The sequence below is a fragment of the Monodelphis domestica genome, chromosome 7, assembly GCF_027887165.1.
Source record: "Monodelphis domestica isolate mMonDom1 chromosome 7, mMonDom1.pri, whole genome shotgun sequence".
NCBI lineage: Eukaryota > Metazoa > Chordata > Mammalia > Didelphimorphia > Didelphidae > Monodelphis > Monodelphis domestica.
In genome coordinates, this window is record NC_077233.1 from 25,956,258 (window position 1) to 25,984,160 (window position 27,903).

The 27,903-nt window shown below is 42.1% G+C and overlaps 1 protein-coding gene across 4 annotated transcripts in view; it reads right to left on the reverse strand.

Moving 5' to 3' along the window:
* Positions 1-454: 454 nt before the first annotated feature.
* PRICKLE2 (prickle planar cell polarity protein 2) overlaps positions 455-27,903 on the reverse strand; it is a 369,208-nt gene continuing 341,759 nt past the window's right edge. For 3 of the 4 annotated variants that reach the window (XM_001371584.4, XM_056804373.1, XM_056804372.1), the window contains one exon: positions 455-7,757. In XM_001371584.4, coding sequence (XP_001371621.2) covers positions 6,883-7,757 — 875 coding nt within the window. In that variant the 3' untranslated portion in view covers positions 455-6,882. The remainder of the gene's footprint in view (positions 7,758-27,903) is intronic. The other variant, XR_008913354.1, reaches the window with a different exon arrangement.

Below are 27,903 nucleotides of genomic sequence, written 5' to 3' on the forward strand. Positions count from 1 at the left end.
CCTCACTGATGACATCATCTTCCATGTTTTTGCCCTCGCTGGAATTCACTCCCATCTCACCTCTATCTCATCTATATGATGCAGCTTAGGTTCCTTCTTCTCCATGAACCCCTTCCTGATTGCTCCCACCCTCCACTGTTTTTGCCTTCCCTCTCCAAATAACTTCGAATTTAACTAATTTGTCTATATTTGTATCAATTAACTTTTCATTTATGTGAATTTATATGAACTGGTGGTCTCTCTTATTAGAATATAATCTTCCCGTGAATAGGGCTTCTTTTCTTTCTTCTTGTATCCTTAAAGACTAGTTCAGTGCCTGGCACATAGTAGGCACTTTGGAAATACTTGATTAATAGTTCAACTTAAAGAGTAGGGCTTGCTCGTTGACACGTGTCCTTTCTCTTCTTGGTCACAATACTCAAAGGCTGGCGGTATATGAGGAGCAATGGCATGGTTTGTTTGATTCAAATTTTATTGGAAGTTTACAAATGTATTACAGACATTGGTAAAACGTTATATCCATTTTACAGGGCACAGATCTCAAGCAAAATGTTCAAACGGTCTCTGGCAGACAGCCCGCACCAAAGGCCCAATGCACATTCTTTAACAAAGAGCTTGGCAATCTTTGACTTGACAGTACAGAATCAGGCCCACTTCACCTACTTGGTCTCTTTGAGGTTTTGTTTGTGCACTTGAAATAAAAGTAGGAGAGAGAGGAAAAACAATCCTTTAACATGAAGGAATGTGTGTGTATTTAGGATGGGAAAAAGGCCAAAGTCATAATTGGTTAAAGAAGATGGAGACTTTATATTCCTTGAAATACAACCGAGCTGGGGGCACTGGTCGCTAGGGTCCCGCTGACTAGCGTAAAAGAGCCTGGTGGCCAGGACAAACCACATGTATAGGAGGAAAAGGTCTTTGCTGAGAATGGATTCATTTTTCTGAGGAAGCCAACCTTCTTGAGTGTTAGGCATGCTCTGTGATCGTTTTCCTGATAAGAATGAGAGACGAATCGGTGGCCCACGTGGCAGTGTTTGTATTTAGGATCACGGATGTAGAGTTGGAAGGACCCTCAAAGGTCATTTAGCTTAAGTCCATCATATTATAGATGAGGAACTTGAGGCTAGAAAAGGGAAGTGATTTCTCCAAAATCACACAATGCTCTAAGCGGCAAAGTAAGGATTAGAACCTGGGTCCCCCAATTCTAAATCTAGGGACTTCCCTCCAACATCCAAGAGGAGAAATGACCATATGCAACATTTTATGTCCTAACCAGCCAATCAGTTCTCTGTATCCCTACCTTGGGTCACAAAACACCATTCTATCCTATGGGTTGGCCTCTAAATCTCAGAAGTATTCTCCTAACGCTACAAGCACTCCCCTTCCCACCCACCACCCACCCCTGCTCAGTGAAATTTAGTTTTGTCAGCAGGAAATACATTTATTAAACATTGTAGCTCCCAACTGTCAGGTTTGGGGGGATTTTCATGTTGACTGGAGTTACTAATTTGAATTTTATGAGGAAATGGAAAAGAAACCCAATTTGTCTAACTTGGATAATAGCTTTCATCCAATCACCCAGACTAGCCAGACCCTATTGATTGTCAAGAATGGCCAATGACTTGTTGGTTCTCAACCTGAGGTGGTTTGAATAAAAGCATCCCAGGAAGAAGCCATTGGAAATTGACTCCCAATACTTTTGAGTTGCACGGGGGCAAGGACTCTCTTAAATTCAAATATCATCCTCAACTTACTCATAGGTTAAGGTACAACAGTAACTCTGAGAGCTTACAATATCCAAGTAATTGTCTCAATTCTCCACCCTGCCTGGAGAGACTCATCCTTTCTCTGGGACTGAGAGTATTCTTTTCAGGTCCTGAAAGAGGGGAAAACACAAACAGCAAATTTTCTTCCTGGTGTTTATTTCTCATCTTATTTTCTTACTCAAGGAAGGAATTTGAAGAGTCATAATGCATCATCATAAAAAGGAAATAAAGGGCAAGTGAAGGTTGATTTGTACAAGTCAACAATAAACACAAGGAAGGAAGAGAGCATCCAAGTGGTTTGGATGGCTTGGCCTAGAAAGTCAAGGTCCTTTAGAATCTGTGGACTTGTTGAGCTTGAAAATGCCATCCCTTCTGATTCCTATCTCTGTGGCTTTGGTACTACTTTCAGCTCATGAGTTAAGGGCACTTAATTGGACGAACTCAACCATGGCCACTAGTACCCCCAAAGCAGAAAGCTTTGGCTAGAGAACAGGAGGGTTCTGGGAATCTTATCAGCATATTTTATTCTATTACAGGAACATTGAAGCAAGAGAGACAACTGCTTCTGGATCTTAGAGTAGGAGGATAAGGATGCATTAAGCTGATCGATAGGGGTGAGTAAAGATGCGGATATGAGAAGATAGAGATAAGCAACTGGGAATAGGAGACACTTTTCCCAGCTCCTGATAGGCCAGGAACCAAGAATGATTATTCTGATACCTCCCTTTCCCCAGATTTTCACATTCAGTGGCTATTTATAAGTATTTAGGTATAGATGGGAAGACTCAGGGCAGAAGATGATAGCTGCCATGTGGAAGAGAGTTTTAAGTTTGTCGTATTTGCCCCCCACCAGAGAAAAAAAATGGGAATAATGGGTAGATGTTGAAAATTTAGGCTTGAGGTAAGGATTTCCTAACCATATAAAGCTATCCAATTCTGGAACTAACTCCCTCAGGAAGCAGAGATTTTCCCCTCTTTGGAAGTCGTCTGGTGGAGGTTGGAAAACCTCTTGTTGGGTCTTTCAGAGGGGTTTCTTTTGGGAATATAGGTTGGATTAAGATGGTCACTGGAATCCCTTCCAATTCCAAAATTCTGTGAAGCAAAACCAGAGGGGGTATGCTAATCCCATCAGGAAAGGTAAGTTCTGCTGCATGGGAAAGATGGACCTTCTAGAGTGATAAGGAGACAGTTAAGATGTTTGAAAAATTTCTTATCCTCACTTCCATAGTAGTTTGCTTCCATTATATACATTTTACTCTCCTACCATGACTTCAGAGACTGGTTGGTTATTTCAAGTATATTGACTTTTAAATCTTCATCAAACTGGGCAGATCTCCAATTCTTAAAAAACTTGAGCCATAGTTACAGCTACGACTATTCAGATGATTGCTCAGGGGATCCTCTCACTGCTTAAATTTAGAGAGGTGGGAATAGGGTAAATTCCTTTTGCATTAAATTCATATGCAAAAGAATGGGAGCCTAATTTTAAATCTGAAGTACATGTAAGACAGAAGAGTTTAGCACCAAGCAAGAGTGAATCAACACAACCCATACATAGAGATGTTGAGGAGACAAGGGGAAATGCTTCAAGAAGAATTCCCTTGGACAAATCTTTGATCTTAATCATAAGAATGTTCTCTCCAGGTTTGTAGGTTGCAACTTATCCATCTGGGAAAATGACCTTTTAAACACAAAAAGGTCCTATGAGGAGCCTAAGGACAGGGCTCAGAGCCAGGGTTCCTTCAATAATAAGGTAATAAGTAATGATCAGGGGTTCAAATCCTTCAATAATAAGGTAATAAGATATGATCAGGAGTTCAAATCTGGTCTCAGACACTTCTGAGCTGTATGATCCTGGGCAAGTCACTTAGCCCCAAATGCCTAGTTTTTACCATTCTTCTGCCTTGGAACCTTGGATACTTCTAAGACAGAAGGTAAAGGTTTAAAAAAAAATAAAAGAGATGATGATCAGGATGTCTGACCTCCATAGAAGGCCTACCTCAATCTGTTATCCGCTCATGGAAGTGACTCTGAGCTCTTGAAGGATGTACACATGAAGTGAAAATTCCAGAAGGTCCTACACCAAGCTGTCATGAGTATGAAGAAGTGGTTCAACTAAACCTCTTCTCAAAGAAGGGAGAAAGTGTACCTTCATACCTTCTCTCAAAGACTACCTAGAGAGTTATAGAGGAGCTTCAAACTGTATTGGTAGATGGACTTCCCATAGTGTTGGAATTACAGATCTTTAAAATGTTGAATCAACCAAGGATCCCAAACTCCCCTCTTTACCTACTTAACAGAGAAAAGAAATTGCCTAAGGAAATCAAGTATATGGTAGCTAAATATTTACTATTGGGCTGGCTTCATATGTACTGCTGATCTACTGGGGATTCCTTGTTTTTCAGAGAACATAAACTTTGATTTGTTTTTCTAGTAATCGTGAAATAATGGGCATTCTTCCCCATTTTTCCCTGTTACTTTGCTCCCTCTTGTGATCAATGGCTTGTCTGGGGAAAGTGGTCTGCTAAAGCTGGGGGTGTTGTCCATGGTCCCAGAATAGACTAAGCTAATTGACTGCTACATGGACCTCTATTAGCTAAAAGGATTGAATCTAGGTGGGAATGGGAGAACAAAGGGGGTCAATGGAGATGACATCTTCCTTCTTCTGCCCTGTTCTTTTGGAGTAATTAATAAATGCAAATCTCTAGGTCACTTTTCTGCTTCAATGGACACGAAGTAATAAAGCTTTGTTTTGGCAAGGGTAGTGGAAGAATACTTTGAAGGGAGGTTAGGGAGCAATTTTATAGAGAGGAACTTTTTGCTGGGATGAGGGAAATAGGAGACAGCTTCCCAGCTGCTCTATAATAGTTCAATTCTCCCCTTTTCAAAATTCCTTTTCATTCCCATCAATGAGACTGAAATTCCAAATACATCATGTCTTTCTACCAGAAACCTTCCACTTAGTAGAGTGGGGTTGCACATTATTTCTTAATTAGTTTGCCAAGCAGTTTACAAACTTATTATACAAACATAACACTTAATTCTCCAGAGGCTCAGATAATTAACAAAGCGCTTAGATATGAAACATAGCATGCGGGAAACTGCCACAACCAACATCTGCATTGCTTTTTTTTTTTTTTTAAATCAGTGACAATGACAAATGTTCTATTTATACCTGAAAAGCAAATTATTTTCATATATCCTGCATTGAGTGCCATATATATATATTCCTTCCCCCAGATCCATTTAGGATGGGATCTGAAAATCTGCTAATCATTTCCTCTTAATAAAAAGAAAATACTAAGAAAAGTCATGTACTATACTGGAAAATCATCACGTGCTCCTCACCAAGGCCAGTAACCAATGAGATACAAAGTGTAACACACTTAAATGTAGGTCTCACTAAAAGCCAGTTCTCTGGTGGATTATCTTAACTGCCATTATCAATGAAGGAGGAGAAAGGAGGAGAAGCAATGTAGATGCTTCACCGTGGTTTGTTTTTAAATAGAATCCAAGTAGGAAAATTAGCTTTAAGGTAGACAACACAAGCCCAAAGTGTCTTCTTTTAAGTAAATGACCTCAACCTTTCATGCGGAAATCTTCCTTCTCAGTGGTTTCTCCTCTTATAGCCAATGGGATTAATAGGCTTTCTTTGCCAACCCCAGTCATCTTGACCTGTTGAGGTGACCGAGATACCGTGACTACTGAAGATTTCCTCAACTGGGCACTTTTTCTGGGAGGTACACTTAAATTTCCACATCCAAACAGAGAGAGACAAGGGCAACAGAATTCCCAATCAAAGCTCAGCCAGTTGGCAAAACATTTGTCTCCTTTTCTGTTCTCTCTAACTTCCACGAAGTCTCTACCTTTGACCGGTTCCCTGTTTACAATTTACCTTGCCCTTTGAGGAAACAACCCACAGAGAACAAATCACCTCCAACGGTGTCCCACCTGCTAAAATGTCCTTTTCCCTTGAGCTCCCAAACTTCTAATCCACTTGCTTTAAGGCTACTGGGTTGTCTGTTTAAGATGATGGTCCTCCCTCTGTCTTGGTCAAGGAAAGCAGATAACATAATCCAGGAAACGACAGCACCGCACTCAGAACAGGGCCATGCAGACACCACACAATGGAACCACGGACACTTAAAAAAATTCCCCAAGGAATAGATCAACGTGAAGCAACCTCAATGTCCCCAATGGAGATGGCGTTTCTCATTGGATTTCACTGACACTGGCTAGCTTCTCAAATGGGTGAAAGTTACAATTGGAATTTTCCAAAACGATTATGGCTGGATAGAAAGCAACTTCTACTGAGGGTGTGAGCAGACTTCGGCAAATAAACCCTGTAGGCTCCTTTAGATGGAATGAAGCATCAGATGCTTTGTGTATCTATAGTGTTGTATTTGTGGTTTTTATTTTCCAGCCACAGAGAGCCAAACTGCATGTATGCATGTATGTATGTATGTATGTGTATATACACACGCACACAATATATGTATATACTCCTTTGAAAAAATGTCTCACTGATATATAACAAATTTTATATAGAAATCTAAAAAGGGAAAGAAAAAACCTGATGGCACGAAACCATCTTTTAATTCTACTTAACAATGCTGGCTGTTCATGCAATTTCCCACTGAGTCCTACGATATAGAAATTCCTCTGATATTACAAAATACAAAAATATTTTTATCAGAACTCTCATTTACATTGCATTTACAATGGACATGTAAATAACTTAGTCTTGGGTACTGGCTGATAAACAAATCACTTACTGGAAAAAAAAATGAGAGAGTAAGAGAAGCCGGTAGTAAATAATTTGCTAAAGTGTGGTAACTGAACACAGAACCGGAGAGAAAGGAGGCCGCTCTGGGAAAGGAACACAACCACTCAGACAAAGGGACAGTCCAAAGTGTTTCCAAAGTGAGATGTGCAAAAAAAAAAAATATTCACCATGCCAAGAACGGTGACTGTTTCTAGAAGCCAATCCCTAACCTTGCCTCCATCTCGGTTGTCAGGGCCTTTAGTGACAAACAAGGGAAAAGCGCTTTAGATTCGAAAACAGTGCAAGTGTCTGGATTTACATTCTCAGCTCCCGCCTGCCCCGGGATGGACATTAGGATATGATACAGTTTTTGCTCTTTTGTCTTTTCCGGCTGTGCAACTGTCCTCTGCCCCCCAACGTGGAGGACTTGGGGACGCCGTAGGACCCGTACTTGTGCAACAGCTCTTCGCTGGTGACGTACCGGAGGCGGGCCGGCTGGGGGATCGGCTCTCCCAGGAAATAGCCCTCGTTGTCGGATTCGGAAGAGGAGGAGCAGGTGGAGCACCAGTCGTACTCGGCAAAGTAGGGTCCCCAGCGTTCCCCAAAGGCATTCTGCAGAGCCAGGTCGGAGACAGTCCGCGGGCACTGGCCGTAGAGTTCCCGGCGGGAGCCCTGCTCCAGGCTCTCCCTGTAGCTCCTCTGATGCATGAACTGGTCATAGTCCTCCCGGGCTCGCAGCGGGGGCCGCTCTTTCAATCGGCAGATGGCCTCCCTCTCACTAGCCAGGTGGAGGGCGTTGTCAGAACGGGAGCGCCGGGAGCGCCGGGAGCGGTGGGGCCGAAAGCGGCGGGCGTCATCCCGCGGGCTTGCCCGCCGGCGGGTGCGCTCGCTCATCGGCTGGATCCGGGCTCCCTCCTGGCCCGGGAGCTTACTGCTGGATATGCCCCCGTCCAGGTCGAAGCTCTGGTGCATCCTTCCCCGTGACTGCAAGTCCCTGTACCTGATGGGGGTAGACAGCTGGTGGAGGTTGCTCTCCATGTCCTGGTACTGCTGGGCGGAGAGCAGGCTGCGAACGGACTCCGCGCTCCGGAACTGCATGGAGGAGTTGAGGGTCCCCATGTTGCTCAGTTTCTCTGAGACGTTCATCCCTGAGTCTTTGCTCAGATCGGGCATGGAAAAGCGGGAAAGATGCTCCTGACGCTTGGCGCCACCATCAGCAGAGAGACCTAAGGAAGAAGAGAGCATTGGGTCAGTCAGCGTGCAGAGGGAAGAGAACACCATGAGGGTCTTTCTTCCCCTAAATGGCCCTTTTTCTAATGGCATATCACTCACGGAGCCTGGATCCCCACAGAACACAGCTGCCCTGCTCTAGCACTCATTCTGAGGGCCACTTTGACTGTGGCTCCCCAAGGGAAGTGGATGACAACCTTATTTTCCAATTCCTTTTGGTGGAAAGCGAATTGTTATCCTGGCACCAAGGAAGAAGATGGGGAACAAGGCAGGCAGCATTGAAGGCCTCTTTCAATAAAACACAATATTTTGCTCACCCTTAATTGAGTTGCTACTTAGAACAGACCCATCTTGGCACCTACCTACCCAAGTAAAGTAGATTTTTCAAGTGATTTGGCTGCAAGTTAGTATAAACCCCTTACTTTCCTGATAAAGAAATGAAGAAATCAGCGTCCCAAGTTTAACAGTAGAACTAGGAATTGTATCTAGAGGCAGTATGAAACGGGGCATGGAGCCAGAAGTCCTGGGTTCAAAATCTGATTCAGACTCTTATGAGTTTGCAACCTTGGACCACAGTTTCCTAAGCTGTAAAATGAGGGCATTGGACTTGATGACCTTAATTGTCCCTTTCCAGGTCTAAACCTGAGATTTTATGACTCTGGGTTGAGCCCGCTTTCCACAGCACCAAACTGTATCCTGTCCTAACCACAATACCCAGGTGACACCCCCCAACCCAGTCCAACCCTTTTTCAAAATACTAGGATTTTTATACATGACAAGTGGGGTGCCGTATATCATAGATAAGCAGCCAGAGAGAAGCTGAAGTTGGAAGAAAGAAAGCCCCCAAGTTGATTTGCAACAGTCTAATCATTTCCAGAGCCTGTCCCAATGTGGAGACTCAGATGGAAGCTTATAATGTATGATGATGAATGAGCAGCAGGAGTGGGTGAACTCTTGGAGGGGGAAAAAAAAGAATTAAAATCTCCAAAATCACATTTAGCAAGGAAACTTATCCAGGCAGACCCCAGTATGGCAGATGGTATTCATTTATCTTCGGAGGACTTTTTACCTGAGTCCTCTAATAGAATTAGAGCCTATATAAATAACCCCTCCAAATATTATAAATTCCTAAACATGCTGTCTTTGTGACCCATCATCTATGACCTCCAAAGTGAAGCATGAACAGGGGAGTAAATATGTTCTCAGACAGAGGGGTCAGTCTGGTGCTGGGGAAAGGCAGTGGTCTCCCCTATGTCATTAGGGACATGTCCTCCCTCTCTCCCTTTGCCAGTACATTGTAAGAGAGACCTCGCTACAACCTTGATCATCCCCCAAAAAGGAAATCTGCTATAGGGAAATGAGAGGCGTCATGGCAATACTGGCCTCCTGCACTGCTCTCTGAAACGCCAAGGTTTATCATCAATTATTCTCAACAGTAAACAAAATGAATGGGTGGGTGGGGAGAGAGAGAGAGAGAGAGAGAGAGAGAGAGAGAGAGAGAGAGAGAGAGAGAGAGAGAGAGAGAGAGAGAGAGAGAGAGAGAGAGAGAGAGAGAGAGAGGTGTATTGGGGTGCAGAGAGGCAAGGGGAACATATGAGGATGTAGCTGGAAGTTTGAACAACTCATGAGCAACTTCACAGATTCAGATCCTTCTCTTATGCAATTCTTACCAGAGTTGAGCATGAAAAACTGGCCTCTCGATTCTAAGATTGCTTATGTTTATGGAAAATCCCATGGCTGTGGAGAGGTTCAGTATTATCCCCAAGCTCTCCCCCAACCCTTAAACAATTGAAAAGAGAAAGCAATCACCTTTCTGATTCCTAGCAATTTGGAGACAGAAGATCACCAATCAAAATTCAAACAAATTGAGTTTCCCAACTTAAAGGAACAAAAATAACCAGCATCATGCCTGCCAATCTTGTTGTGTCTTCCTATTCATTATACATCCCACCATCTGGGATTGCTCCAATTTGAAAGTGTGAGGGCTCATAATTAGCCCCCAAATATGCAACATCACAAAACTGTTTGAGCCTCTTATTAATCAGAGACACAAAAAGACTGAAGATGAGCAACTTGCATGATTCCAAGATGGCGGGAGCATGGCACACATCAACCAATGTGAAACGTTCCATCAGCAGTGACAGGCTAAATGAAACGGAGCTTATGTTCATTACACTTATCCCCAAACTTGATGCAAAGGATCAAACATATCCACCAATCAAGTTCACCAGATAATTACTCACAGCTGCACTCTTTTTAGCCCAATGCAGATGTACCCTCAGGATCATGGACTAAAAAAAAAACAAAAAAAAAAACCCAACCCCAAACTGTTTATTGATCTCTTGGGATCCCAGAGCTCTTATAAGAGGCCACAGAAGCCATCTATCCAGTCCAACTGTCTCAACTGACAGATGAAAAACTGGGTTAAGTGACTTGACCCCAAGGCAATACAGGTAATAAACATTAGCGGTGAGATGGGAACCCTGATTTTCTTTACACTACCCACATTTCTCCATATATCCCCATTTTCCTTGCTATATCTACTTTCTGAAAAAAGCTGTGCCTTATAACTTAGAATAAAAAATTATATGGATGGATTAAATCATAAACCATCATATAATTGACCACATAATAAGAATATATATAATAATAAGAGTGGTTAGAGGGCTGCCTTTGGAATCAGGGAGAAGTGAGTTCAAGTTCTGTCTCTGAAACCGACAAGTGATGTGCCGATTTTCATCATTTAACCTTTTAGTATACTACCTTACTCTCTAAGACTGAGTTAGAGCATTTTTTTAAACCCTCATCAGCTGTCTTGGAATTGATACTGGATATTGGTTCCAAGATAGAAAAGCAGTAAAGGTTAGGCAATGAGAGATAAGTGACTTTCTCAGGGTCTCACAGCAAGGAAGCATCTGAGGCTGCATTTGAATGCAGGACCTCTCATCTCCAGGCCTGGTTCTCAATCCACTCAGCCACCCAGCTGTCCCTCAAGAATACATTTTTAAAAAGCTCTAACTTGGGGGTAGTTTAGTGGATTAAGTTAGGACTGGAGATGTGAGATTCCGAGTTCAAATCTGACCTCAGAAATGTTCTAGCTGTAGGACCCTGGGCAAGTCACTTAACCCTTGCTACCTAGCCCTTACCTCTCTTCTGACTTGGAACCAATATCCAGTATCAATTCTAAGACAGCAAGTAAAGGTTTAAAAAAAGTATTCTCAGATCTTGCCAGGAATACTCGTCAATCTTACTGACCTCTTTGATCCATGTCTTTGGTATAATGAGTTGCCAAGCCAAGACTTTCTTACATGGACCAAACAGTCCATTACTAAAATAGTCTCCAAAACATCACTCAAGTCAACTCCACTTCCATGAATATTAGCATTGTTGCTTCCAAATGCATATGGCCTAAAACCTGGGTTCAAAGGAAGATTCTGTTCTTTAGCTAAGAAACTAACATTATTTTTACCCAACATGCTCAGAGATTCTGGCTTGAGCAACAACAAGGAACTCTAATTTGTTCTCTTTCTCTCTCTCTCTGTCTCTCTCTCTGTCTCTCTCTCTGTCTCTGTCTCTCTCTCTCTCTCAGAATGGAATGCTGCTTGTCCATTGGTCTTTTTCCTCCCTCTTTTTTTCTCTCTTCAAATAATATGGAGCTTGTGAAAGGGGCTGGTTCAACAGTCCCAGCATGAAAGGCTTCTGCTTATCTTTGCCATAAAGGTCAGCGTGGCCAGTGGTAACATCGATGCTCTTCTCCATTAAGGAATAAGTAAGCCTCAAATCCTTCCTTTGGCCTATGTGCTTAAACTTGTCAACACAAAGGGATTTGGAGACTGCATTTCTGAGACACTGTTGCTGCTTTGGACCTGACAACATCTCTCCCCTGTGAGCTGGACTTCAAGCCCTTTCTACAGAGCATCCCACAAAGATCAGGGAAAAGAACAGAGAAAAATAATGAAAATCTTCTTTAGAAGCAAATTGGACCATGTTCCAGTGGAAAAATCTAGCTGTAGTTGACTCTCATTTTCACTATAAAGCAAGAAGATGGGCTTAATTCTTGGAGAAAGGAAGGGCAGCCTAATTTACCATTTTATATGCATTGATAATTCATAGAGGAAATATGGCTTAGATGATAGAGAACTGCTCTAAAAGCCCAAAAATCTTGGGATCAAGTCCTTGTTTTGGGACATATAGACTGTGTGTCCCTGGGCAAGTCACTTCACATCTTAGTGTCTTAGGCTGCTCTCTAAGAAAATAAGCTGTCATCCTGTAATGATAAAAAGGAATTTCCTCATCTGAGAGATACTAATGAAATCACAGGTCCAGGTCCTAAGCTATTTCTTACATTTCTTATTTATCCCCTCTCTCCTGTACCCTGACACTTAATAGGTGGTGTTTGTCCTTAATGAAATATAAATGCCAACTTGCATATTGGTCCATATTCATAGCTACTCCTCGACTGTCCAAATATTTACACTGAATCTGAGTTGAAGGGGACATCCACGAACATTGGGTCCAAATGGTGACTGAATAAGAAGCCAATCCATCATATCATTTACAAGTATCCTGAGGCACCCAACTGCATTTCTAGATTATAATCCTTAGGAATTAAGTTCTTACATAGAATCTGAATCCATCTCTCTGTAACTTTCTGTCAGAGCTTCTACTTCTGACCTTTGCACTCAAGAAGACCTCTCTTTCATGCCTCTTTTACAATGACAGTCATTTAGAAAGATGAAAACAGGGCCTTCTTCTCTAGGATACATATCCCCAGTTCCTTCAACTAATCAATAGACGGCCCATTTCTAAGTCTTCTCACCATCATGGTCATTTTCTTCCCCCTTGTCAACAGCCTTCCTAAAATATGACATCCAGAATCAAAACCAGAACCCTAGATGTGGCTTGACAAAGGCAGAGAACAATTTCCTTGTTCTGTTCCCTTGTTATGCCCCCCTTAATATAGTCAAGGATAAGGGTAGCATTTTTTCCCTTTCTTCCTTTTTCCTCCCACATCAATTCACTGATTCATACGGATCCTGGATTGTAGTCTCCAGAGACCCCAGATTCTTTTTCACATAAACTTGTTACCTAGTCATGCCTGCCCCCAACCCATATCTGTAAGGTTGATTTTTGGAATCCCAGTGTAGAATTTTAGTTGTCTCTCTTAACAGTCCTCTTAATAGTTTCTGGCCCATTGAGATCATTCTGCATCATGTCTACCATCCAAGCAAATTAGTTAATCTGTCTCCCTTTCTGACATTTTCAAATTGACAAACACACATATCTTCTTTGACTCTGTTGAAATCATTGGTAAAAATATTACACAGGAAAGGGCCAGGAGCAGAAGTTCGAGTCTTGATCGGGTTGCTTTCAAGATGAAATTGACCCATTAATGGCTATTCTTTGGTTATTTATCTTGTTCTGCATCATCCAACTAAACTATCTTCTAGGTCATATCTCTACCATCTTGCTCAGAAAAGCTGAAAGGTTTTATAGAATGTTCATGTCAAATTTAAGCATATCTACAACATTCCTCTGATCTCTTAAGCTGGTTACCTTGATGAAGAAGGAAATGGAAATAATCCAGCATGACCTGTTTTGATAAAGGCATATAGGGTTTTGGTCAGTACCATTTCCCTTTCTAAAGAAAAAGTTCAGAAAGCATCCTTGCCTTAATGTGGTTTTGAATTTGGTAAGGAATAGAAATCAAACTCACTGGCCCATGGTTTGAAGTCTTGAACCTTTTCCTGGGCAGTTGCCCTTCTCTGGTCCTGAGGTACCTCTTCCATTTTTAGGTCATCACACTTGCCAGGTTTTTTTTCCCCCAGTATGCCAACATATAGTTAGCTCTGGCTGCTATAACTTGAAGGTATCTGGCTTCTTTCTTACTATCTCCTCACTCCTCTTCAATTTAAGGCCCTATTTGCCATTTTTCTTTTCTTTCCCCACTCCCCAAATCGTTCTCAGGAGAGAAGATAGAAGCAAGATAACAGTTGAGTAAATTATCCTTTTCATCATAAATATTTTCATCCCTCCTGAACAATATTTCTATCCCTTTTTCCCCAATCCTCTCTTATCCCTAACAAAGCTTTTAAAAAGTCATTTTTATTGTCTGTAGCATTTCATGAATCATTTTCTATATACCAGGCACTTTGGGAAGGACTGGACATACAAAGAAACAGCTTTCCCAGCCCTCAAGGAGATTTTGTGATCTTACGGTGGATGGACACAAACTGTTTTTCAGAGCTGTGGTGTGTTTATATTCATCATTCAAGCCCTTGGCCTTGCTTTCATCTTTTATATACATCTCTTTAAAGTATGAATTCATACTGATTAAGTGCCTTACTTTGTTACACTCATTCTATACATTTTTTTGACTAACATTATTTCCTTGTGGTAGATATGAAATCAAATATGGACTCTCAAGCCAAATCAGAGAAAAGGCTCCTCAAAGTCATATGTTAATGTATTTTACAATAAAACTGACCAGCCTTACCCCCAGGGGATCAAAAGCTAATTATGAAGTACAGATGTTTTTGGCCTAGTGCCTTTCCCCAATGAGTCAACTATTAGGAAGGCACACTGGTCCAAGTGGTAACAGCCGGAGAAAAAGGACAAGCTAAGGGACAGAGGTTCTATACCACTGCATGTTTTTTAGCAAGAAGATCTGGGGCATTTCAAATGCCATGCTTGCGCGTGTGTGCAAGGTGCCACAGTGTGAATCATTTCAGGGATGGTCACTGGTAGATGGTAAAGGGGAACCTGAAAAGATCATAAGCCCTAGTAGTCACTGATGGAGAGAGGCTAAGAATCACAGAAGCTGAGAACAGCTCCTAGCTCCAAGGAATCCCCATTGCAAATGCTTGCAGACTTTCAAGGTGGGTGAGCCCACCTCCTCCCAAGACCATTCTTTCCACTCTGGGATAGCTCTAATCATTAGGAAATATTATTCCCTGATATTTCTCTCTTTACATCTTTCACTCACTGCTTTCTCTGAGGTCAGATAGAAGTCTAATACTACTTCTACATCTTCAAATATGGGACTTGGGACTTCTTTTGTATAAGGACTCCCTGGGCAAAAAACCTCCTGCCATTGTGGGATGGTACCTTCTTGGGAACTTAAAGTTGTAGAGGCTAAGGCAGCAGTCCCAATCCCTGTTAGAAAACAAATTAACATTATCTAAATTGCATTATATTTTATTTATTTTGCTAAACACTTCCTAGTTACATTTGCCCAGAAGTTTTGTGGCACAGGCTTGATACCTCTGGCCAGGGGCACTGAGATGTTAAGTGATTTGCCAACAATCATGCAGACAATATGGGTCAGAGATAGGGCTGGAACATAGGTCTTCCTGACTCCAAGGGCAGTTCACTATCCATCACAACATGTAGCTTCTCCCTCGGAAGAATTTTAAAGCTAAAACAATATTTGAAATAGAGGTCAATTGGGAATGCATGGGATAGATATGGCCCCTGAATCTTAGCCCAGTGCTAGGCACATAGTAGGTGTTTAATAAGCACTAGGAGCAGCTCAATTATAATCTGTTCAACACACAATCTGGAGAAAGTGCTGGTGCTATTGGTGTACAAGCAATGCCAGGGTTGAGGTTTATCTTGGGTACTAATTTAGGAATCATTCTATAAGAACATTGGTCAAAAAGTTGGCAAAGAGCCACAAGATGGGCAATCTTTCTATTAAATGATCAATGAGTACCCCTGTCTTGGGCTCTCTGGAAAGACCTGGAAAATGAGACAATGGTTTTCCCCAAGGGTTCCCATTGATCTGAACCTCAACATGTCTCAGGTAGGAGGTGAAGAGGATATCTCTGAATCAAGAAGATTGGGGTTCAAATCCAACCTCAGAAACTTATTAAATGCATGACCTTGGGCAAGTCACTTAACTTCTATTTCCCCTGGTTTCCTCATTTGTAAAATAAGGATAGCACCTGTGAAGATGGGATTGACTCTCCCCTTGACTACTTTTAAATTTAACCAACCAAAAGCGAAGACACCCCTACACTGGATATTAATTTAAATCCTATAACACCTATCTTCCAGGACTGTTATGAGGATCAAATGAGATAACAATTGTAAAGCACAGTGCCCAGCACATAGTAAGCACTATGTAGATGTTAGCTACTATTTTTTTTTTTTATTATTAGTGGTAGGTCCTTTGGCAAATTGTCCTGTTAGCCTCATTTTCTTCATTTGTAAAATGGAGATAATAATAGCAACAACTCTAATAGTTGTGGTGAGTATCAAATGAGATAATGCATGTGAAGTACAACACAAACTTAAAAGTTGCTGTGTAAATGTTAAGTGGGATGACTATAACTAGGAGCTAGTCATTCCCCAATTGATAAATGGGCAAAGGATATGGAGCAGGTATTTTTCAGAAAAAAAAAAAAAGAAATTAAAGCTATCACTAGTCACAAGAAAAAAAAGTGCTCTAAATCGCTTGCCATTAGAGAAATGCAAATTAAACAACTCAGAAGCACCACCTCACACCCAAGATTGGCTAACGAAAGAAAAGGAAAATGACAAATGCTGGAGGGAAAGATTGAGACACTAATGCATTGTTGGTGGAGCTGTCAACTGATCCAACAATTCTGGAAGACAATTTGGAATTATGACCAAAGGGCTATAAAACTGTGCATACTATTTCCCCCAGCAATACCATTTCTAGGTCTGTACCCCAAAAAGACAAAAGAAAAGGAGAAAAGACCTATTTGTACAGAAATATTCATAGCAGCTCTTTTTGTGGTGGCAAAGACCTGGAAATAGAGCAGATGCCATCAGTTGGGGAATGGCCGAGTGAGTTTGTTATATGATTATGACAGAATTCTGCTGTGCTTAAGAAAATGACAAGCAGGAGGGTTTCAGAGAAATTTGGGGAAGACTTCTACAAACTGATACAAAGTGAAGTGAGCAGATCCAGGGGTACAGTATACACAGCAACAGCAATATTCTAATGATGATCAACTGGGAAAGTCTTAGCTACTCTGATCAAAATAATGATCCAAGGCAATTCCAAACCTATGATTAAAAAATGCCATCCATCTCCAAAGAGAGAACTGATAAATAGAGTCCAGCTTAAAGCATACTTAAAAAAAAAAAACCCAACCCTTATCTTCTCTCTTAGTTAGATACTAAGGTACTTAGATACTAAGTACCAATTCTAAGGCAGAAATGTGGTTATTGTGGTAAGAGGTAGGCAATGGAGCATAAGTAAAAAAAAAAAACAAAAAACAACCCTTATCCTCACCCCCCCCCCCTTAGAATTGATACTAAGTACCAGTTCTAAGTCAGAAATAGGATCAGAGTGGTAAGAGGTAGGCAATGGTAGGTTAAGTGACTTGTCCAGGGTCACACATTAAAACTCAGAACCTCCCATCTCCATCCACTGGGTCTCTACCCACTCACTGAGCTATGTAGGTGCCCCTGAAGCAAACTTTTAAATTTTTCTTGGAGGGGGGAATTTGTGTGCGGTTTTTTTTGCACATACTATGGAAATATGTTTTGCATGACTTCACTTGTAAAATCAATATATTACTTGCATTTTCAAGAGAAGAAGCATAGAAGGAATGGAGAGGATTTGGTACTCAAAATTTCAAAATAATGAATGTTAATATTTTTACAAGTAATTGGGAAATAATTCATGAAATTAAAAATGTATTTTAAAAAATCTATTACTTGGAGCTGTTGAAAGGCCTGGCTCTGGATATGTAGGCTCCTCTCCTTCCTTTATCTGGCCTCACTGACTTGGCAAGTGTATGCCAAGAGACCAGCTGGCCATGAGCCTGGTCCCACACCTGCCATCTGCCCTTGTTGCCGTACCCTAGAGAGACCAGACTTGAAGCAATTTCTTTTTGTCTGCCCTCTCCTGGGTGAAGACCCTGGACCAAACCCAGGAGAAAAGAAAAGAAATGTATTTGCATTGGTCCATATGAGGCTGTGACTGCCTTCGCTGTGATGTGGAAGACAACCAAAATAATAAAGAAGCCCTTTTGAAGTCAGCTTTTCTAGAGATGCTTATTGATTCAGTTTTCAGAACAACGAAGTATTGCAATTTAATGGCATTCACTCAGAAAATGTGCCTCTGACCTCGAGGAGTTGGGAAGGGATGTATGTGCCAGTGGTGAGACTCCGTTCCTTTGCAACTTATATACTATGTGTTCACATTGGTGATGGGAGAGAATACCACCTATGAATGGGTCCAAAATTGTCTATATCCCATTCCTCAATCAGCTAGTCCTCTTGGCTCTTACTCTTTAAAAAGTCAATTAGCTAGTTATCAGGACAAATAAAGGACTGCAAAATGGAAGAAGTCAGTCAACAAACATTTATTAAGCATCTACTATGTGTCAGACATTGTGCTATGCCTTGGGGATACAAGCAAAGGCAAAAGACAGTCCCTGGTCTTATGGAACTCACAAACTAATGGGGAGAAAACATTCAAAGCACTTTGTACAAAGAAGCTATAGACAGGATAAATTGGAGATTATCAAAAGAAGGAAGAAACTGGAGTTAAGAGAGACCAAGAAAGGCTTCCTGTGGAGCATGGAACTTGTAGCTTAGCCTTGTGAGCTCCTAGAGAGCAGGGACTGTCTTTTACTTTTCTTTGCATTCTAGCCTTAGCAGAGTACCTGGCACACAGGAGGCAATTAATAAATGTTTATTTGAAGAAAGCTAAGAGATGGAAATAAGGAGGGAAGGCATTCCGGGCATGGGGGATAGTCGCTGCGAATGCCCAGATTGGGAGATGGAGTGTCTCGTGCCCACAAGAACCAGGAGATCAGTGTCTCTGGGTCACAGATACATGGTGGGAAGGGCAATGGTGTAAGGATCCTATCTATAACACCTGACAAGTTCACATCTAGTCCTTGCCTGCAGATTTTCAACAAAGGGGGAACCCCCTACTGTGTGAAGTATCCCAAGTTCCACTGCTGGAACAGCTCCAATAATGAGAATATTTTTCCTTCCCCGGAGCCTAAATCTTCTTCCTGGCAGCTTTTACCTACTGCTCCCCATCCTGCCCCATAGAGCCAAGCTGAACAAGTCCAGTCCCTCTACCACATACCAGTGCCTCCAGCCCTTGAGGATGGCTGCCACAGCCCTCCACGGCTTCTTGTCTTCAGCTAATTCTCCCCAGTCCTGCTGATGGCTCTTTACTGGGTATGAATTCAAGGCTCTTCACCCTCATTCACATTGACTGGTTATGTCATGTGAATGAAGCAATGGCACCTCTGATCTTTGCTTTCACGTTCTCATTTGAACCCACTGTGAATTTCAAACAATCCCATCGTGATGACAAATGGTGCTTTAAGATGAACAAAACACTTTCCTCATCACTGCTTTTGGAGTTAGGCAGTGGAAGTATAGATGAGGATGATGACACCCACTGCACGGATGAGGAAGGTAAGGCCTTTAATGATACATGGACATACCTGTGGCCACAAAACTAGCCAATGTCAGACCTGGAAATGGGACTTGAGCTTCCTGTCTTCAGTTCAATGCTCTTCCCAAAGGAACCAGCTGCCTCTCTCATGCTGGAAAGTTATCCCTGCCCAGTTTATTCATAAAGCTTTCCATTGCCTTTTTTTTTAACCTTTACCCTTCCATCTTAGAACCAATACTATGTTCTAAGGCAGAAGAGCAGTAAAGGCTAGGCAAAAGGGATTGTGACATGGTAGGAGGTGTCTGAGACCAGATTTGAACCCAAGACCTTCTGTTTCTAAACCTGGGTCTCAATCCACTAAGCCACCTGAATGTCTACTCATTGACTTCTGAAGAAGGCAAGATAGCTATTAGTCTCTCTGTGACCTTATCCTTGCAGAATCTTAGACAATTCTCCAAGACGAAGGTGCAGGGAAGGCAGGTTCTGACGTCCATTGATGGAAAGAATTTCCATATACCAATGAAATCCTAAGTTCAATTTTTTTAAAAAGTAGAATTGTTATGGCTTTCATCTTCATTTTTCTCAGGAGAAGGAGGAGAGTGGGAGAGATTAAGTGTGGGCTTACCTGAGCCAGATGACCTCAGAGCTGCCTTCCAGTTGGGACTCTGGAAGAGCTCCAAGAACTGAGCTTAGTTCTAAAAGCTTCCGAGGACTGAGTCAACCACTCCATCTAGTCCCAGGTTCAGAGCAGAAAAGGACTTTCAGGGTCATCTAGCAATCTAGGCCAACCCAGGAGCCTCACTCAGTGGGTGATGCTATTTCCTCAAGGTCACACAGCTGACGGAGACAGAGCCAAGACTAGAAACCAGACTCGCTAATTGTAGTGCCACACCCCTTTGAAAATAGAACATTTCATCCCTTCTCCCTTTCACCGCCACATAGCCCTGAATGCCACTCATCCCAGAACCTCAGGCTTAAATGGTGGCAGTGGCTTTGGCATCAGAGGTGGCTCAGGGTGGGTGGGCACAACACTGGCCTCCTCTGCTTCTCAGGTCTCCTGTCAACAAAACATGCTGTGTGCTTGGCCAACCCTGAAGGTCTAGAAGGAAAATCAGCCGAGTGAAGCCAATTTAAGGGAGCATGGAAGGATGGAGAACTCTAGAAAAAAGATCTTTCACCCTTGGCAGGCACTTCAACTGAATACACAAAGATAAAAATAAAGTAATGCCTGCATTTGAGAACCTCATATTCTACCAAGAGATCCTATATAAAGAGAATTAGAGGACAAAAATTCAAGGATGGAGGAGACATTCTAGGTCAGTGGTTCTCAAACTTTCTCGTATCAGGACCCCATTAAACTTTAAAACATTATTGAGCCCCCTATTCTCCATCATGAGCTTTTGTGGGTTTCTATTCACTAATATTTACTATATTGGAAATTAAAATTATGAAAATAGTTTTGATTTCATAGAGACTGAAAGGACCTCAGGAATTCTGAGGGGTTCTCAGACCACCCTTTTAGAACTGTTGTTTAGGTCATACAGTCCAACCATTTCTTTTTACAGATGAGGGAACTGAGGCCTTGAGAAATTAAATGACTTGCCCAAGGTCATACAGCTAGTAGAAAGAGTCAGGATTCAAACTCAAGTCCTCTGACTGTAAATCTAGCCTTCTTTCCATTGCCTCCCAACACAAAGGGCTAACAGCAGTCACACAGAAAAACGCAAAATGAGTACAAAGTTCCTTTGCAAGAAAGGGCACTAGCATTTGACAGGTAGGAGGCAGGCAGAGATTAGAAAAGATTTCTCATAGAAGAGGGTCCTTGGACCTGGGTGGGTGCTCCCCCCTCCCCCATTACTGGTCTCTGATTCCTGAGCAGTCCAGTCTATGCTTGCCCAATGGTCTCTTAGGGTTTCTTTCCTTGGCAGGGCCAATTTTTCACGTGGGAACAGTGGGTTATGGCTTATAAAATATTAGCTGTGGAATGCGGAAGACCTCCTTGATCCCCAAACTATTCTATCCCCCAAATCTTCGCCTCAGTCATCCTTCTGGTTTAAAGTACTCAAAGTCCCTGGTTTGGATTCACAAATAAATTAGCTAAGCAGGATTGCTCATCTTCAGTCTAGATCATCCAGGACCGCATAAGCATCAATTTATTAGATGTCTATCAGAGAGTAGAGTGGGAGGTTGGGAGGAGAAGAGGGACAGACAGAAAGGCCCCCAGGGCAGGAGAGTCTGAATGAGATAGGCACATTGCCCAGTGCTGAAGGGGAGACTAGAGGAATTGCCATCATCAAGGGCAAGAATGAGGGATAAATCCAGCCAGATGGGGAAGAGGGTGAGCCAAAAGCAAGAGAGTATTTGATCTCTCACATGGCTCCCTTTCGTGCACCGCCGAAGTCCCACCAAACTGGCTTTTGTATAGTTCATCCTTTGTGGTATTCCATTTTCCCTCTCGACTTCTAGGCACTGGGTCTCCCCCAGGTCTAGAATGTGCTCCTTCATCTTCATCTCTTAGATTTCCTGTTTTCTTTCAGCACAGCTTCTACGGCAGACGTGTTAAACCCAGGGGCCGGGCAAGCAACCCACTGGAGAACCAGATTCAAATGTAATTGGGAAAAGCTTAATGAAATAAAATACTATGTGACTTGTGCGGATCCATTAATATTCAAGTTTGACTGGCCTATAGGAAGTCTTTCCTGATCCCACTGGCTGCTGGCGCCTTCCCCCACACAACGACCCTGCGTAAGCATCTACATGCATGACACATATGATATATACCTATATGCTATACCTTTATATATTCTGCATACCTATATGGGATATATTATGTATGCCTGCATTTATTCTCTATACCTATACACTATGTCTTTATATATTCTATAAACCTATCTATCACACATCTACATATTCTATATACTCTTATGCTACATATTTATATATTCTATATAGGTCTTTAGATTCTATACACCCATATATTATGTCTTTATTTTATATACCTATAGACTATATACATTTATATATTCTATATACCTACATACTATATATATTCTATGTACTCATACTACATTTTTATATATTTGATATACCTATACTTTATTCTATACACACCCATATTTTATATATACATATTACATGCCTGTATTACTATATATGCACCCATATTTATTTTATACCTATATATATACCCAATAGATATCTATCTACATATCTATACATATACACATATACACTTCTTTCTCCCTTCCCTCCCTTGCTTCCTCTCTCCCTCTCTTTCTCTCTTATTCTCTCCCTCCCTCTTTCCCTTCCCTCTCTCCCCCCACTCTATCTTCCTCTCCCTGCCCCCCCCACCTCTCTTGGTCTCTCCCTTTTCTTTCCCTCTCTTTCTCCCTCTCTCCCTCTCCCCACCCCTCTTTTTCCCTCTCCCTCACTCTCCCTCTTCCCCATCACCTCCCCCAATAGAATGTAAGCTCACTGAAGGCAGATAGTGGTTTCCGTTTTTGTATCCTTAGTACCCAGCCCAGAGCTTGGCAGCTGAGATGCTTTATTTGATGTGTAATTGATTGTGTTTCCTGGTTTTTCCAGGGGCAGCTTTGCTCGGTGACCCTTTACTGCTACCTCCTGAAGTCTATGCTCCCCATTGAGCCCTGACTTTGAAGGAAGAGAAAACAAAGGCATCGAGGATGGCTTAAAGAGTAGGCATGGGCAGGCGCCCAATCAAAACGTTGATCGGGTTCTTCTTCCCTCTACAGAGTGACCTTGGAATTTCAGACTGTAATGCGAGAGGTACATAACTGCCGTGAATGAAAGACAATCAAAGCCAGAGAGAGTACAGTCACCATCAGACTTTGCAGGCTCAGAAAGCCCAATTGTTCTTTGCAGGGGGCTGTTGGGGCTCCATCCTATGGGATTGCCCACAAAAAAGGCATATTGGACTGAGTACCACTGTGGTCTCTCTTTGCAGAGGTTGGAAATGGGGAGAAAACATCTCCTTTCCTTACTGGAAGCCAGGTACTATCTCCAAGATGGAGACCCCCCCCAACAGTCTATTACAGACTGCAAAGCAGGAGAATTAGGAGTCACAAAATCTATTTAAATTCTGTCATTACCTGTGTGATCTCGGATGAGGTACTTCCTCTCTGTGGGCCTCAGTTTCCTCAACTGTGTAATTAAAGGATTGGATGAGATGATCTCTAGGGTCCTTTCTAGATCTAAATCTACACTCGTGTGACTGGGGATTCTTAGACTTATTTTGTATAATGGATCCCCTGCCATCTGGTGAAACCCATGGAAACTTTCTCAGGGTAATATTTTTAAATGAACAAAGGACTACAAAGGAACCCAATTATGTCGAAATAGCATTATTAAATACTAGAAGTCCCCAGTTTCTGAACCTTCTGAACTCTATCCACGGACTTCAGCATACCTCAGGTTAAGACTCCCTGCTCTACTGCCATGTCACCAAGGTCACTTGGTTCATGCCCCTTCCTCCAGGCAGTCTTAGACCCAATTCCAACAACACTGGACTCTGATGACCCCAACGGACACTTGGAGTAGGTCTCCAATTTTACTAACATGGCAGGATCTCCTTTTACGTGACCCTTTCAAGACCCTTCAAGTAAGTTGAAAACTGCAGCTAACAGCAAACCGCATTATTTAATAAGCATTTTTATATGAACTTTACAACTTTTCTTGTGCTTATCAGAGCGCTTGTGCTTTGGGGCCATTACTAGTATCTAAATAGCACCGATGAAACCCAGAGAAGCATTGCTGTGACTTGGACACAACTTGTCACAAGTGAGGACTGCTGATAAAGACCAATGCCGGAGCTCAAGTTTGGTGCAAGCCAATATAATGACTCACACTAGACTAGCACTTCTAATTGGGAATTAGTGTGTTTGGGTGAACTGCCACAAGACTTTACATGGCTTGGGAAAATGGTGCAGACTCAGCTCAAATGTTTAATTTCACGTCTTTTTCTGCCTTTTTTTTTTTGGATTGCCAATTATGTACCTGAATTCCCCTGTTTAGGGAACTCATGCTAAAGAAATTCCCTGCATCTCCACAAATTGGTATTTGCTCTGCAACTCAATGTTAGAGAACTGACTGGGACCCTGAGAGGAGAAGTGATTTGCCCACCTTTACTGGAAGCTGGAGTCAAGACTGGAACTCAGGTCTTTCTGACTTTAAGTCACCTCAGACGGGTTTTAGAACTGAGACCGCTTTGCCCTCCATCTCAACCTAAGCCTCATAGCCTTTCTTTAGTACAAAGTGCATCACTCTGTTGACGATTGGAGGCGTTGAAAGAGAAAACAAAACCCTCCCGCACAGCTTGTTCTGAGGTGGAAGAGGTGTAAAGTTATTCACAGCTGTTTTGCAACTGAAAATATCTGGAGCCCATTAGGAGAGCATGACAAATCAGGGCAAGTGTGAGCAGAACTTGGAGGTGCTAGGTTCTGGCACCGGCGTCTAACCCATCTCCATTCCACCCACGCCCTACCTCAAAACCCCAAGCCCCCAAAGTCTGCTGTGGCTGTAAAGAGATCAGGCTCCTCTGATCAAGGCTGAAAAGGCATTGACTAAAGAGATACCCTGTAGCCAGTGGTCAGCCTTTCCCCCACCTGCCCATGGAGCAGTTTTCCATTAAAACTTTCTTTGGGTGTCTGGTCAGATGGCACCACCCAAGACCCTATCTACAACCAGTGAGTCAAACTCTTGTCATACGTCTTTCCCTTCTCTCTAGAACTTCCTATTCAGCCCTTCTTCTCTATGACCTGAAACCCCATCCCTGCCTTGCTTCCTCCATCTTGTCCTTGTCTTGCAGAACCACAGGATAACTAAAGGGTCATGTTTCCCCCAACCAAGGGAAATTCTACCTTTAAAAATGCCATTCGCATTCCTATCTTCTAGACATTTGAAATCAAGCTTCTATCAAATCCATAGCTCAGGCCAATACTTGCCCATCTCTACCTAGAGTCGGGGTTCTTAATCTTTTTTATATCACAGATATCCTTTAACAATCTGGTGAAGCCTACAAAGCCCTTCTTGTAATATTTTTAAAATGTATAAGATAAAAAACAGGACTGCAAAGGAATGAATTGTGTTAAAATAACTACTAAAATTCAGAATAAAAATAAGAAAAACTTCACGAACCCCAAATGAAGAAGTCTTGCCCTGGAAAATATAAGTTCCTTGAGAGTACAGATCATTTCATTTTTATCAATGTATTCCTGATGTCTGTGACAGCATTTGCCACATAGTAGGGGCTTAATAAACAGTCACTAATGGACTGATTGGGAAAGGTGAATAAACATGGGCCAAGGACACAACTAATGTTCACTTAGGGGTAAATCCTTAATGAAGTATATAAGAACATAGTAGAGGCCACAGGATTCATGAGGGTTTAATGGTTAAACCAATAAGGGCATGTACTTCAGCTGCAAAAGACCATTAATAGACATGTAGTTCTATTTCTCATTTTACAAATGAACAGCTTAATTCGCAGCTTGTCCAAGCTCACCTAAGATTACCACTTTAGGGATGGAAAAGACCTTAGAGTTCATTCTCTTCTCATTTTTCATAAGAGAAACTGAGGCCCAGCAAGGTAGTGACCCACTCAAGGCCATAGAGAAAGTAAGTAGAAGAGCTGGGACTCCAGACCAGGTCCTTCTCTTCACTCTGCCATGATGTCTCCAAGAAACCTCTCTAGAACATCCTTGGGAAGGGGTCATCAAGCTATGGTTTGAAAACCTTCGGGGTGGGGGACCCGATCCCTTTCTCAAATATTCCACTAGAAGGTGGGGTCCCAGATTCTTAGGTCTTTCCCTCTCTCCACTGGAGACAGGCAGAGGGACAGAGCAACGAACATGGCATTCTGGGCCAGCTGGTGATGCTGGAACTCTATGAATCTGGCATTGGTGGCTGCAGAGGGGGTTGGCCAGGTTCCACCTCCTCCCAGCTGAGACCCTGCCAGCTGCCAGGGCAGCAGATGGGCCAGGCAGCTGTGGTGAAGGGAACAGAACTGAGAGAGTATGGTTACAAGCGGGTGAAGGATGATATACTGAGGCTCCAGTGACAGTTGGCTTAGGCTTCCAAATCTGGCTTCATCTGGGTAAAAGCAGGCTCATCTCTGGAGTATTTTCCTATCAGATAATGCCTTATTTGGGGGATTTGTATTAACTCCTACTTTCTGAATCAAGATCACAGACTGGTATTACCACAGGACACTCCTTTTCTGAAGAACAGATCTTTTGATTCCTGATGTTCGCCTCTATCGAGAGAATCCAGTGACTCCTCTGTGTTGACATAATTGGGCCCGATAGGTAATATTTTTTACATGACAACATGGTCTGAGTTTCTGCCTTAGACCCATCAGATTGGCAAAGATGGCAAGAAAGGAAAATAACAAGTGTTGGAGGGACTATAGGAAAATAGGCACATTAATAACTGAAAGTAGAATTGTGAATTGATGCAGCCATTTGGAGTTTGGGCAATTGGAAATATGTCTCAAAATTCCCTTAAATTGAGCATATCATTTGACCCAGGAATACCATTATTTGGCACATGCCCCCAAAAAGATCAAAGAAAGAAGAAAAATATCCATATATATGCATAATACATATTATATTTTATACTTATTTATATTTATTTTTAGCTTCATTTTTGTCTTAGAATCAATACTAAGTATTGGTTCCAAGGCAGAAAGAGGGATACAGACTAAGCAATAGGAGTCTAGTAATTTGTCCAGGGTCATGGAAGTATCAGAGCCCAGATTTGAACCCAAGATCTTCTGTCTCCAGGTCTCATTTTCCATCCACTGAGCTACCTACTTGTCCCTGCCCCATATATTTATAGCAAAATATATATATATATAGTGGCAAAGAAATGGAAAGTAAACTGAAGAATGAAATGGCTAAACAAATTATGGTATACGAATGTAATGGAAAATTATTGTACCATGGGAAATGATGAAAGGGATGATGGCCTTCTCGGAATATTCATATGAATTGATGCACAGTAAAGCAAGTAAAACCAGGAGAATAAGAACATGGCAGAGACAAGGCACTTTGAAAGACATAAGAATTTGGATCAATACAGTGGTCAACCTGGATTCCACCTACTGACAGGTAATGGACTCAAAATACAGAATGATCCATATATTTTTCAGTATGATCAATGTGGATTCCCACATTATTGTTTTTATTACTATTTTGCTTGACAATACAAATTGACTACAAGAGATTTGTTTATTACCTGAAAAAAATTAAAGATATATAAAATGTTTTATATGGTTGAGTTTTGCAATCATGCATACAAAGAAAAAACAGAAAGGACAAAGCTAAAAGTTGAAACCTTCAAACTCTCTCAGAAGCTAGAAACCATCCAAAAATGAAGACCCCTTTCAGCCCACTGGTCTTAATAAAGCCTTTTAGGGAATCAAATCAATCAATGAGTATCAAGGGCTTACGATGTGCTAAATGCTAAGCAGTGATGGTGAACTTTTTAGAGACTGAGTGCCCAAACTGCAACCCCCACATGCATTTGAGCTATCCCCTTGCCCCAAACAGGGGAGGGAGAAAGTGTCCCCATTGGGTTTCTGGGCAAAGGGGCAAGTGATGAGAGAAATGCCCTCAGGCACATGTGGAGAGGGGGAGGAGAGCAGTCCCCTCTGGCACGTATTTCCATAGGTTTGACAACATGGCACTAAGGGATACAAAGAAAAAGCTAAAACAGGCACTGACCTC